Source organism: Syngnathus floridae, chromosome 14 (genome assembly GCF_059516105.1).
Source record: "Syngnathus floridae isolate MCC-2025c chromosome 14, RoL_Sflo_1.0, whole genome shotgun sequence".
Taxonomy (NCBI): domain Eukaryota; kingdom Metazoa; phylum Chordata; class Actinopteri; order Syngnathiformes; family Syngnathidae; genus Syngnathus; species Syngnathus floridae.
Window position 1 is genome coordinate 9,091,093 of NC_142426.1, and position 13,767 is coordinate 9,104,859.

General features: G+C 45.7%; 2 protein-coding genes and 1 non-coding gene across 7 annotated transcripts in view; all 3 read right to left on the reverse strand.

Annotated features, from left to right (window-relative positions):
- cadm3 (cell adhesion molecule 3) overlaps positions 1-5,271 on the reverse strand; it is a 45,549-nt gene extending 40,278 nt beyond the window's left edge. The window contains exons 1-2 of one of the 5 annotated variants that reach the window (XM_088396509.1): positions 4,732-5,271; positions 2,374-2,538 (exon numbers count right to left, since the gene is read on the reverse strand). In XM_088396509.1, the coding sequence (XP_088252635.1) occupies positions 2,374-2,452 (79 nt within the window). In that variant the 5' untranslated portion in view covers positions 2,453-2,538; positions 4,732-5,271. The remainder of the gene's footprint in view (positions 1-2,373; positions 2,539-4,731) is intronic. The other 4 variants (XM_088396508.1, XM_088396510.1, XM_088396511.1 and 1 more) reach the window with 4 other exon arrangements.
- A 1,239-nt stretch (positions 5,272-6,510) lies between these two features.
- On the reverse strand, positions 6,511-6,584 carry trnar-ucu (transfer RNA arginine (anticodon UCU)). The gene has a single exon. It is a non-coding gene; the product is annotated as a tRNA-Arg (tRNA).
- Positions 6,585-9,121: 2,537 nt separating this feature from the next.
- sdhc (succinate dehydrogenase complex, subunit C, integral membrane protein) lies at positions 9,122-13,433 on the reverse strand. Its single transcript, XM_088396517.1, has 6 exons — positions 13,372-13,433; positions 12,287-12,349; positions 12,110-12,211; positions 11,773-11,834; positions 10,810-10,973; positions 9,122-9,316 (listed from the first exon to the last, which is right to left on the reverse strand). The coding sequence occupies exons 1-6, from the start codon at positions 13,386-13,388 to the stop codon at positions 9,209-9,211; spliced, it is 516 nt and encodes a 171-aa protein (XP_088252643.1). The 5' UTR covers positions 13,389-13,433; the 3' UTR covers positions 9,122-9,208.
- Between the last annotated feature and the right edge of the window lie 334 nt (positions 13,434-13,767).

Genomic DNA, 13,767 nt, shown 5'->3' on the forward strand with positions numbered 1-13,767 from the left:
AGCAACAACAAGAGCTGAAAGTGCTCGGTAGATTGACCGCTTGGAAGATGAGATGCCAAAAATGTGATTAGCAATGAGTCCATTTTGAACACTTGACGCGGATGCTGTCGATTCAACGGCGAGCCCCGCTGTGTACGACACGCAACTTGAAAAACAGCAGCCATTCTACGCAAGAAGTCCAGGAACGTCAGGAAGCCTCAGTCTCAGCTGCTCCAGTTGGCAGATGAGTAACATTGCAATGTTTCTGGAGCCAAAGAGGTCATTTTGGCGCTCTAACCATCGCGTGACCTCTCGCTATCCGCCATGTTTGGTTGGCTCGTCTGTCGAAATGTTGGCGTGCGTCCCGTGTGCCTCGCGCAAAGCTTCCGGGAAAAAGCCAGCGGCGTCTCGTTTGCCAACTCGCTGGCGAGCGGGACCGGGGCGGACGATTCATTGTGACTATTTATTGCGGCGCTCCGACAAATTCCCGTACTTAAGGTGATGAAGAAAAGAAGCCAGTTTAACTCTGATGAATGTCTGCCTGCGGTGTGAACGGGGGCGGATGTTCTCATTTCCCGGTAGACGCGTCATCCTATTTGATCTAGTGTAAGTAATATTAGCGTGTCTCCGGTGAGATGATACATTTACCGACAAAAAGTGACTTAAGTACAAAGTCAGACAAATATGAGCGCCGTGACGGCAAGGAGAAAAAAAATGCTCCATGAAAGGTGCTCAGGGTCATGGGTTAGTTTCAAGCTTATGGTTGGGTTAAGGTTTTTCCAAAAGAGCCTGAATCTGGGCAGACCAGATCACACAAAACAGAGCCCAAGTCCGACCTCAGCGAGGAGGGGTCACAGCGCCCGGCGGGCACACGCACGTCCGTCCAAGATGGTGGACAACAAAGTAAAGGAGAGCACACGGCATCCATCCTTTGCTCAGTGTTCCCACGCTGCTAGCGCATGCAAAATGGATTTTGAATTCATCAAGTGGAGGAGCCAGCTGTTGCGGTGGAAGTGTGGGCGCACAAGTAACGTCCATGCAAATGTGGAAAGTCCACTCTCAAGTCCAAGTCGGCGTCGGAAAGCCCGGCCGTTATTGATGATTACTAATGACCGATTACGCAAGTAGACGCAACATTCTGGCTCCACTACTGGATGGATATCCTAAACCACGCCCCTTGTTTTTTTCACAGCATATCCTCAAATTTGACAGCTATGAATCAGCAGTGACAAACGCTTCCAACACAACAAGCCGAGAGAAGAAGTGAATGGAGTGTCAACTTTCGCTCTTCTCTCTGTCATCCATCCCATCCCGCCTCTTCAACTTGCACGCAACACAGCAAACCGGGAACATTTCCTCCTGACATACTTTCCCCTCCGTTCTGTCTGAAAGGCACAAGCCCTGTGCTGCAGCTGCACTTTTGCTGACACCCCCGTGTGAAAGGAGCTAAATTGTCATCTGTGTCTACAAGCACAATTGCTCAATCAAAGGTGGAGCACGACAGCATGTTTGATAAAGCGCCGCAGTGTGTATTGGGTGTTTTTCTTCCCGTGGCCAACGGAGCGCATACGGGACCTCCGCCGGCACACGTTGACTATTAAACGGGATCCGACACCCCGGGCTTTCTTCTTTGGCACGCTCTACCGCTCCGCCAGGTTGGGTGACAATGGGCCCGGCGCTTTGCTTGTTTTTTTGCATAAAATGTTGAGACGTGAGCTGTGAACGCGCAAAATATGTTCGTTCCCCTTCAGCATTCCCAAATAAACAACACGAAGACTGGCACGACCAGTTCCACCACAAAAGTGATCCACTTTAGGGCTCCGTCACAAAGAGAAGGCACCCGAAAGCCTGAAGCTTGTGTGAATGATTTTTCATGTTACTTTTGTTTTCCTTGTTTCATGAAAGTATATTTTAACTGAAGAAATCTCTGTCAACCGAACAAACAATCCATATGGCGCTCGAGTTCATGTAGCCGTGGTACACGTTTGGATCAGCGAGTGCAGATTAGGGACGGCTCGCATGCCGAACTGACCCGTAAACCCGATTTCTACTTTGCCAGGGCACAGTAAGTGCAGATCAGGTTTTGATGATGAGATGAAGAGACACGGGAGATTGTGGGCACCGCATCAAACGTCAACAATGATCCCGAAGTGACCGAGACAACCTCGTGGTGGAAACGAGGCCAAAGTTCTCTGTGTGTGTTTCCATGGACACGCAAGTGGGCTCAAGTGGGGGTGTCCCATGTGGTTAGTTCCACTTCAGCGCTCCCCTTGTTTTAATACGGGGAAGCCGCAAAAAGCCTCAACAGATAACAGGCAGAACAAGAGATAAAGCGGGATGCGGAGGGAAGAGCCCCCACCCCAGGGAGGGGGTGGGGGTTCAGGGTGTACTCACCAAAGACGACGTTGCTGCAAACCGCTGAGAGTAGCGTCATTACGCTGACAATCCATAACAGAGTTGATGGGAAAGCCATGCTTGGTGGCGCCGATATCCTCCCAATTGGCGGGGCGTGGGGAGTTCCAAGGAGGAGACGAAGGGCGGGGTCCTGATGGAGGTTACCTGCAGGAAAACATCAGGGTGGTTATTGGTTTGTTATTGCTCTACGCCGTCTCCCGCCGTGAAGAAACGACCTCGCCCGCGCATCGATCGGCACGTGTGTCATAACACGCCGCCGAGGGAGGAAGGGAGGGAGAGCTGGGAATGAAGACGGTAATGAGCGGGAGAGGAATGACGAGGGAGGGCTAGGGGTGGGGGGGGGGATGAGACTGAATGAGACCAAACAACATCGTTGGCCCAAAAGCGCAATTAGTTGACTGCCTCAAAAAGAGAACGGCGTTCGAAATAAGTCAAAGTCAAAGTCAGCTTTAATAAAACGGCGATGCAAGATTTATGGCTGGAGACGAGGCCAGGCCAGCGGCTACGCTAACTTTAGCATGCGTGTTTAATGTGACTCGCACCACCTCTGAAATGAAAAAGGCCCAGGAACGAGAAGAACCTGCAGTGGACCGACGAGATGGTGGCAACGCGTTACCTGGATTTAAAAAAGCTCAGTCTGGGTCATAGAAAACAACACCAACGACACGTCCTTCCCTTTGTTATGTTTACATTTGTTTGATACAACTTGGTTGTAAGTATTTTTCTGCTCATGTCATGACAGAGCCCGGTGTTTTAATGGCCATCTCTGCAACGGAAAGCATCAATAGCGAGCCTCGACGCACTCAATAGCAAAGCGTGCGATGGGAAGTGCCGTCGGTGGCGCGCCAAGCGGCGGAAAGGCCTCCGAGTAGCGAGCCGTGCGTGCGGTGGAAAAAGCGTCTGTCGTCAAAGTGCCAATGGCCAAACACGCCGTGAAAGATGGCTGAGGAGCGAGCCAAGCAGTGGGAAAGTGTCGATTGCGACAAATACTGAGCGCTGGATTGGAAAGCCATCAGTTGCAAGCTGTGCTGTGGAAAATTGAAAGTTTTAAAGATGCTTATAGATTTGAGTATTTTAGCTCACTAGCAGCTAATAAGCTAATAGCTGCTAGTAGCATTTGAAGGTGAAAAACAATACAAGGGTTGGCTGAGTGATTTCAGAGAACTTAACAAAAGTCAACGTTCACACTGCAGCTGTGATGCATGCCTCACACTGGACAAAGACAAAAAGTGGAATTGACCTGCAGTGTGAACATAGCTTCAGGCTAACCAGCAGAGGAGCCCCCAGGCTACTTCCTGGTAGGCCACGAAGCAACCGCTTCCAAATTTGGTCAAGCCTCCACCTGAGCGTTAAACACAACACCAAGAAAACTAAGTGTGCAGAAAGGCCATTCAGGCAATTGAGAGGTTGACTAGCGCTCTGTCGCGCAGCGCTATCTAGCATCCATTACACAGCTGCAAAAGTATCTCGGAACAGCAAACAGGGCAGTGGAGAAGCATCAATAATGCCTTGCAAATCCCGTGTCAGTAGCCATGCATCCATCTTCTACGCCGCTTGGCATTCGGAGCCTTGCCCAACTAACTTTGAGAGGCGGGTGGGGTGGGGTGGGTCACACCCCAGCCAGCTAAAATGTCTATCGAGCGACGGAAAACAAAAACATCAATTGCAAAGCACGTGGCAAAAATGGTGAGTTGCCTCTGCCCAGCGTTGCAAAAGCGTTGCTCGCTCGTTGTGCATCGACTCAAAGGAGCAGATCTGAATAAAAAGCATCAATGAGTGACGGCGGCGATGCAGCGGCGGGAAAGTGAAGCTGGAGAACTCTTGCTTTTAAGGGGAATTAACAAAGCGGTGCTCAGGTGCACCTGCTGGCTCACACAATATAACACGCTGTACACGTGCACGTCTGAAAATAGCCGCGCGCGCACGTCAGAGCGCCTGCGGGACGGGCGGACGGTTAGGGCGGGGATGGCGGGAAGAGGGGGTGGTGGAAGGCAATTCGATTATTGCAACACACTTTTTTTTTTTAATCACGTCATAACAATGGCCGACCACAACAACGCACGATGATAAAGACGGAGGCACTTTTTTAGACTGTGAAGAGCCTTTTGCAAACTCCAAATAAAACAACAACCCACAAAACAAAACCAAAGGATTAAGATGATGAGCTCGCATAACAGATCGGCGCGCACACGGAAGGAGAGCGTGCTTCACGGTGCACGGGCGAGCGCGCACACACCAAATCACGCACATTCCTGCAGACGCATGACAGTTGTCTCCGCTACGCGCTCACAAATAAGAAGAAAAATTGGAAGAACGCCACCAAGTGTGTACACGCACCGTTACGGTCCACCTCCCAGCGTCTCCACTTCGCTCTGCTGTTGGCGTTTTTCCCTGGTGCGTGATGCGCTCTCCCTTTTTTTTTTGCGCCTTCTTCTCCTACTCCACTCTTTTTGCTGCGCTCTCGATTTTTACCTCCTCCTCGTTGTATGTTGTTGTTTTGGCGAGCCCGTTTTCACGCGCTTCTCCGCACACGGATGCCGCTCACTGCAGCAAAACACAGTCTGGGCTGGATCAATCGAGAGGGAGGGAGGGACGAGCGAGAGGGAGGGAGGGAGAGAGAGAGAGAGAGGGAGTGCGAGAGAGAGGAGGAGGGAGGGAGGGGATTTTAATAGCATTTGGCCCACAATGACAGAACAGAGCAGGAAGGGGCCCAAGCCAAAGCAAGAAAAAGGAAGGAGGGCTGTGTGTCCATGTGTGTGTGTGTCTGTGTGTGCGTGAGAGAGTGCGAGAGAATAAAACGTCACACAATTGTGGAGTGGAATAGAGTTGAGGTCGACAAAAAAAGCAGCAATAGTAGTCAGCAGCGATGGCTGGAGGAGAAAAACACAAGAGGTGTGACAGTTAATTGGTTGATCGAGAACTCATTCTAGAAAAAAAATTAAAATGTATAACAACATAGATAAGAATTAAAACTAAAGATAGGTCATAAAACAATATTTGGACTTTGGCAGAAATCATCCAATTAAATTGTCCGAATAATTGCTCGGGTTTTGGCATTTCCGAATATAATTGTGGTTGTCGCCACAACCACTCAATTTGTTTACTGAATATGTCCATATGTGAGCATGTGTGTGTGTGTGTGTGTTGTGTGGTGCGTTTGCATGCACTTATTGCTGAATTTGCATGTTGGCCGTCCCATTTGGGAATGAGGATGGAGCGTGGGCGGCTGGAGTGCGAGCTGCCTTGTTCAACTAGCCAGAGAGGATTAAGGATTAGTTTTAGTGGCGGATTAAGTGTGCATGCGTGTGTGCGTATGCGCGTGTGTGTGTGCGTGTGTGTGGCATGACGGGGTTAAACATGGATAACAAAAGCCTCCAGCACTAAACAAAAAAAAAATAGATCTTCAATCACGCAGTTGTTTGACTCATACCCAACTATCATGATATTAAAAATTTGTGTCACATTTGGTCAAGGCTTCGGGTCCACTCCCAAAAATGTCAACAAATATTTCTTTTTAGAAAATATTGCCCAAATACAATTGCAAATATTTTCAAAAAAGTAAATATTTTACACATCACATAAAAAATACTGTATGGAAGACTCAATGTATTTGAAGATTAGAACTGTAATTTCAATTTTAATTTTGGGGACTTAAAAACAGAGCTATTGTTATTACAATTATTGTGCAAATATAATGGCAACGATACATGGATTCTCACGATCATCATGTTCCACTGCACAATAGTAAATAAAGGGTCAAATGTGATGAATAATAAATAACAACAACATACAATTTAATATCACGACCTGTAAAAGTGGCGTCATTGAGGAGCAAGAGAGACTTTAAGTTGAAACGGGGATTGGGAAGGCGAGCTGTGTCATTGAGTTGGCACATTGACTGCATAGCAAACACACACACACACACACAAAGCTTGCTTTTTATAAGATGTGAATTTGCATATTAAAACGAGCATAACCTTTGCTGAGAGAAATCATTATTCGGCGCCAATGTTGAAACGACAAGCAGGCCCCTCATTCAAAAGCTCCCATCCCCTAAACTATAAATAGAACGCCAGACGGCCTTTGTCACATTTGCAAAAATGCCACTATCACGCTCATCTCTGCCGGGACTCGAACCCGGAGCCTCTGGATTAGAAGTCCAGCGCGCTATTCCATTGCGCCACAGAGACTCTGGCAGAACAAGCTGCGAAATCGGAGGGTTTATACTCCACCCACTCTGCAGCCCCCCCTCCCCTTTTCCTCCTCCTCCCGCATCTCTCAGCATCAGGACCGCAAGCTGGAGTCAGGGCAACGCCACCGGCAACCAACAGGGGGTGCTGAAGAGGCGCATTCAATAAGTGCAACTGAATCAAATTGAAACAAGCTCCAATATGGTTTAAAATAAAACTGACAAAGCAATTTAAAATAAAACATTCACTGGGAAGTCATTCATGTAATACAAAAAAGAACACCCCAAAACGGAAAATGAATAATAGTCAACATTTGCATTACATTCGCAATTAAATTTATCTTAAAAAAACAAATACAAATTAAATAAAAAGTAGAATACTCATTTGAAAATAAAAATAATGTAATAACTGTGTAATATTAACATTTTATTTCATAATAATTAACACTAGTATACTAAAAATACATATAAAAAGTACATTTATTGTAAAATAAAAATGCTATCGATTTTTTATAGCATTAATTACAAATTGATTGTACTTTTGTTGTTCTTTCGAATTAAAACATTTTTGTGGGCAGTCCTGCCTCACTAAATGTACTGACTCATTGTGAAAAAAAATATTAAGTTTTGTATCCAAGTAGCAATGCTGTACAGTTGCATTTAAGCAGATCACACAAAAAGAAACAAATACAATTCCATGCTTTTGTCACAAACTTGAGTTTAGCAGGATCGTGTTGTAGGGGAATACAACGAAGCCACACACGCACACAAAAAAAAGAAAGAAAATCCATCTGAAATCTCGTTTGCCTTGTGTTTCGTGTCCCTGCAAGGCAAGATTAAAACAAGCAAGCACCGGGCCAAAACTCAACAGTGCGCCTTCATCACGTTGGCTTAGCAACAATCAAGGCAGCAGTTAAGGAGGACCGCTTGCTGCGGGCTCAAGTAACACAATCAAAAACAACACGTGGTAATTGTGCAGTCACCGTGTAGTCATTGCGTATTAATTGTGTATTCTGTGTCAATTTTTTTTTTCAAGCTCCCAAGTCCAAAACGCGAGCCGACAGGCAAACCGCTAACGCACAGATAAAGCAATTTGGCGAAAGCTAACTGGCTCCGCAGCTGTCCGCGCGCTGCGGGTATGCGTTTCTTGACACATCTAAACTGACACGAGATTGGAAAGCGGAGCCGGCGGAAAACAAATAACACTCCCGGGATAACTAGCTCATCTGCGGTTGAGGGAGGGGGAAGAAAAATGAAGAAAAAAAAAAAAAGTGCTCATGGTTCGCAAACGCTCACACGGGCAACGAGCTCCATTTTTGGAGACGTTTCCCATGTGGTCTGACGAGACTCGAATGGAATTGTTTGGCCATAATGAGCACGGTTCCACTCGCAAACCTGTGTTTTGTTTTTTTTTTTAGGCAGAAGGAACGTATTTCAAACAAGCTGGGACTCGAAGGATGCCTATACCAGCCACCGATACTTAAGGAAAAAAATCGTCAACGTCAAATAAGTCTCGCTAGCCCGGTCGGGGGTCTTCACTCCGAGTCCTCGAGGTTGTCTAACATCGCCGTTTGTATCCTAAGCCTGTCTCACATCATGAAGCTGAGCAAGTACTTTCAAAGTTCGCATCAACTGAATATCAGTCCAGGACTAGCATTAAAAAAGCAACATCCCCAAAACTTCTAACGTGGTTCATTCCCAAAAATGACGAGATGGCGTCTCTCGCAGACCACTTAAATGATGTTTGTGCAAACCAGCATCCTCTCCATGGAAGACCTAAGCGCCACTTGCGTGTTGTTTTCTTAAAATTCCCAACGGCACCCGTGTTGGAGCCCGGCCAGAGCAGAGGAGCCACGACACCTGCTCTTCAGTCGCAAAGCAAAGAGCGGCGGCTCACTTATTCGAGTATCCCGATGGGAGGTGCGACCTCGCTCGCGGGCACACACGGGCGGAAAAGCAGGCAGCCTGTTCACACACACACTCACGGCTTCACTTACACCTTTATAAAAAGAAAACACCTCACATGGTATATCAGACACTGCAACCTGCACAAGCTAAAATATAAATGGCTGTCTGGTACATAAGTAGCGAGCGTTTAAGAAAAGTAATTAGCGCCGCTAACTTCCGAGAGGAAAAAAAGGACACTTTACGTAAGAGGAGACGTTTGAAAGGTTAAGTGAGGCTATGTGATGCTTTTAGGGAAGACTTGCTTCAACACTTTTGAGGGGATCACAAAAGCCGCAGCAACATTTTGCTTGCGTTTGCAGTCTTCATTCATTTTCTAGAAGTCCAAGCAGAAGCTCCGATTTGATTTTTTTGGAGAAAGATCGGAAATGGACAATGTATCAAAGTAAGAAAGTTGGAAATTTGGCGGGAAAGGTTGAATGTTTGCTACGTTGCCAACATGTACTGAAAGAACCCAAAGTGTCAAAAATCGAATAGAGGCTGAAAAACAGACTTGAGATATTCACACGGAAAGAAGTCGAGAAGATCCGTTTTGCGCCGTAAAAAAGTGACAAGACATTGTCGGGCCATACATACATCATACGGAACTCTTTATTGTTTTGTTTTTTTTTTGTTCAGAACATACAAAAACACTTTGCACTCGGCTTTGGCGTCGTGAGCTCAGAGGAGCGTGGCGGCGCAGATGGCGGTGATGACGGACAGGCCGATGACGGTGTAGCCGCTGCGGTACACTTGGGGAATTTTGAAGCCTTTGCCCAGATCCCACCACTTAAAGTTTGGGGTGATAGAGGGAAGAGAAAGAGGGGTGAAAAAAATAAAGACAGAGAAATAGCTGAGCACGGAAAACACCACAACGGCGTACGGAGTAGAACCTCCAAAGTCCAACCGACGTTTCCGGAAAAGTCAAATACATATGTGCGTTTGAAAATGATGGGCTTTGCTTTGTCCTCGACATCACCATACAGTGCACGTAAAGAGAAGAAGAAGGTGACAAGAGAAGAAAGGCTGGAAGGGAGGCATGTCGTCTGTTTTGATTTTGATGCGCGTTGGAAACGTTTGACCCGAGGCGGCTGCTTAAGAGCTGCGAACATCAGTTGTGACGCTTGACGGCTCTTTTCATGACGCTGAATTGTTGCCTATTAACAAACTGAGGTTTTTTTTTTTTTTTTCTTTTAAAATGACTGCCATTTCCTTACTTGGCAAAGGGGAGATTTTTATCGCTGTGGTATTTGAAGGCCATTTCATCGAGTTCTGCTTATGAGTCAAGTTTCCTTTTGTCCTGTTAATATCGTGCAAGCTTTGTATTCTCCGTTCAGTATCCCGTGAAGGAAAGTGGTTTCAAAAACTGTACATAAATGCAGCAGATTTTGCTTGAACTTGGAGGTTCCACTGTTGTTTCGCTTAAAATGTCAAATTTGATAAGTATGAAAAATAACAAAGGGGCTTGCAGAAACAAAAACACACACACGCTGAAGCAATAAAAGTGTGTGTTGAAAATCGAGTGCACAATTGTATAGTGGCCATTTTGCTTAAATAAAAGGAGGCTTTTCTCCTCCTCGTTGGAGCGCTCGACTGCGCCGCAAGATTGCGGTGCGGCATTTTAGTAATAATTGAAGAAAAACACTTGAGCTTTGGCTGCGTCACAAGAGCACAGGCGCCATTCATCAAAGTGTCGGCCGGCCTTTCTCTCTGTTGGAGAGATAGACGGGCGCGTGGGAAAAGGATGGCGCGGCTCTGCAATGCCTGGACTTGAGATTCAAGAAGGTGTTTGTGCAAATACGCAGCGCCTCGCCCTCCTAAGGAGCTCGAGTGGCAAGCAAAGGAGAGCGCTTTGGCGCTCTCAGCAGGTTTGTGCACGCGTGCATGTAATGAAGTCAACTCGAGTGCAGAGGTCAACAATGGCTGACCGTTTGGCGCACAGATGACATTCAAAAGAAAGAAAGAAAGACAGGAAAAAGACTAACAAGGCTTATGACTTGAAAGATTCTTGAGCTATGCAAAAATGAAAACTCGAAATATTGCCACCATTTTTGTGTAACTATTTCAAGGATATATTCACATGGAATCATTTCAAGTGTGCATCCAAAGTAGTAGGAATTAATATCATTAGCATTGACATCTACTGGTATTGTTCTGAAAACAAACTGGATGGCGCATTGGATGTAAAACATTCAAGGGCATCAATTCATTTGATCCATTTTGAAAAGTGGCTTTCACAAAGAATGAAAAAAAAATCTAATTCCCCTGTGTAATTTGCTCACCAAATGTCGGATTCCGTTGAAGGTGTGGAAGGAGACAGGGAAGGCGAGGGCCACCTTGGCCAGGCCGATGAGGACGGGGCCGACGGAAAGCGAGTGGACCAGATCCAGGTAGTCCGCGTAACTGCCGGGCAGGAGCAGAGCGGCCACGGCGAAGGCGGAAATAGCTGCCGGCCGAGACCAAAGAGACAGCCGCGTTATTGATCTCCATACAATCCAGGCTGGTATAAACAAGTCATTCACGAGGAAAATGAGCCGCAAATCAATACATGTCACGCCGTGACATTCTTCTTCTTTGCCAGAAGATCTATGAGGAAAAAACACACTGCTTGCTTGTGTCAATATTTCAAAGGGCTTCTTTTTTCCTTTCGTTCGGACAGAGGCGTGTTGGGGACACACGGCAAGGAAAACTAAAGCATATCAATCACATCAAGGACGCTAATGTTGCGGCAAGGTGAAGCCCCGCCCGCTTTAGTATTAACGTCCTGTTTCTAAGATTTGGACTGTTTCTTGCAATTTAAAAGCAAAATACGTCACAAAAATCAATCGATGCGACGAAGAAAAGCAAGCGGATGCCTTGCGATGCTTTCATCAAAGAGTGTTTTGTGTGCGTTTGCGCTTTGACGGCCAGACGGGCGAGCACACTCGCCAAGTGAATTTGTCTCCCCGATTGGCAGACGAGCTGGCTGACCTTTTCGAGAAGCCATCAGCATGCAAATCAAACGGAATCCAACGCGGGCAGAGATCAGCGCCGACGCCGCTGTCCATGCGCGACGGCAAGCTGTTTTCATCGCCAGCTCGCTTCGGCACGCATAATACAAATAGCCGAGGAATTTTATTTTGAGTGCGCACGCTGCAGCGATTGACAGCCAAGAGTAGATTTCTCCTGGTGTCAATGTTTGGGGGTCACGAAGAAGTCGTGTAAGCGTGGGCGGAAGACACAATCAAACTAATAAGATGCGTTACCTCCACTGAGGCCCACCCCGGTTCCTCTGTGTGTGATGGACAACATCATGGGGACCGACCATCTGGGGGGTGAGGGGGTGAAGAAAAAAATATATATATTAAAAGCTTCACAATGGTCATCTGACAGTCAGATAGTAGCACCTTTAAAAGCAGTCTTCAAAAAGTTCTCAAGGGAACATAAATCTTGTTTTAGAGACAAACGTACATTTTTTTTTCACAAAAACATCTATTTTTTAAAAAACAAGTCATTATTTTCTTCTCCGGAACCCGACTTGGTGACCCCTGCATCAGTTATAAATCCTGTCCCATGTTCAATAACTACCACATATTGTCATACTTGTAAATGGTGAGGTGAGGCGACATGGGTCGGTTCAATCTGGTATTTTTGGCCCAAAACTTGTTCATCTCTTCCTTGGCGGTGGTTCCCATTGGAGCAGCACTGAAACCGCAAGAGACATTGAAGACATGCAACGTATTGAACTTCATGCTTGCGTTTGCTGATTAGCGTACGTACTGCCTGACGTAGAGGACACTGCAGCGCGGCCTGGAGGCGGACAAGCCCTGACGGGCCAACGTCCTGTACACAAGAGTTACATTTCAAAATGGTAGCCATCAATTTCATGTTGCTGTGCGATACAACAGCTAACAGCAAGTTAAACAAATCCCTGAAAGGTTGCCTAGAAACCTGACATCTATCTAAACACATCAATGACCTGCATGACAGTCTAATCTGAGCTAAGAAAGTAACTTTGGAAGTAACTCACAGGTCAAAGTTGGTCATCGAGACAATGGCGTTCAAAGTACAGACTGTGTGTTTGAAGTGGCTCGCTAAGTCACTAACATTTTAAAGTCAGGGTTGACATTTCAAGCCAGGTTAGAGTTTGCAATTACGGTTTAAAGCCAGGCTTAGTTTTCAAGTTTCAAATTTGGGTTACAAGAGTTTATGAGTCCGTTTCAGTGCAAGCTGACTTTGTTTGAACCCTGAAAATGGAGGTTAGCTGCTTCCTTTCAACCTTTCATACAATCCTATTATCTTTCCTTCCTTCCTTCCTTCCTTCCTTCCTTCCTTCCTTCCTTCCTTCCTTACCTACTTGTTTCCTTTCAAAATTCTTCATTCACCCTTGCTTTCTAAGTATTAACAGACTCTCCGGTCTTCCGTCTTTTCGTCACACATCCTTGTTTCGTATTTCTGTTTTTGTATCATGTCACAGTGGCCGTTTTGGCAGGTGGGATTACCTCGATGCGGGTTCACTGAAGGACAAACCACTTCGAGATAAACAAAAGATGTAACGCTTAACGGATAACATTAAACACTAATGGTCACATTCGACGGTAAAGAAAAACCAACATATTCGAACAAAAACCCGTGTTTATGCTTCGAGAAGCTACAACACGCACTTTGGTCAAGCGCTAACGTTGTTAGCGTTAGCAAGCTAGCTCTAAGTCGCGATAATTTCTCCCCTGTCAAAACGAACAGAACACGCTGGAAAGATTCTACTCCGACGCAACGAAACTCTGCTGTTGTGACGTCTCGTGGTCATTTTAATACCGACAAAAAGTCTCAATAAATCTCCACTGAGAGAAAACAAACATACTGACCTTAGTAGCAGCGCCATGTTTTGACGTACAGAGCAGAAGTGACGTTACGTGGAGGAAGTGACGTAACGTGTTTTTTTTAACAGCATATAATAATAATAATAATAATAACAATAATAATAATAACAATAATAATATTATAATAATAACATAGATCCCTAGGTTTTAAACAATGTGAACAAAAATAGTACAATACATAGTACAAAAGGAAATTAATTTTGTTTTACAAAAATATTCAATGTTGCTTTTCTCGAAGACTTATTTCTTCATTTCATAAATCCCACTGAACAATGATTATTTATACTTAAAAAAAAGAGTTAGGTTTTGTGTAATTTGTTTTATTTGGCAACCAGTCCCCAGCCAAGCAGAACCTGATATATTGACGAATCCCAGTGTTCC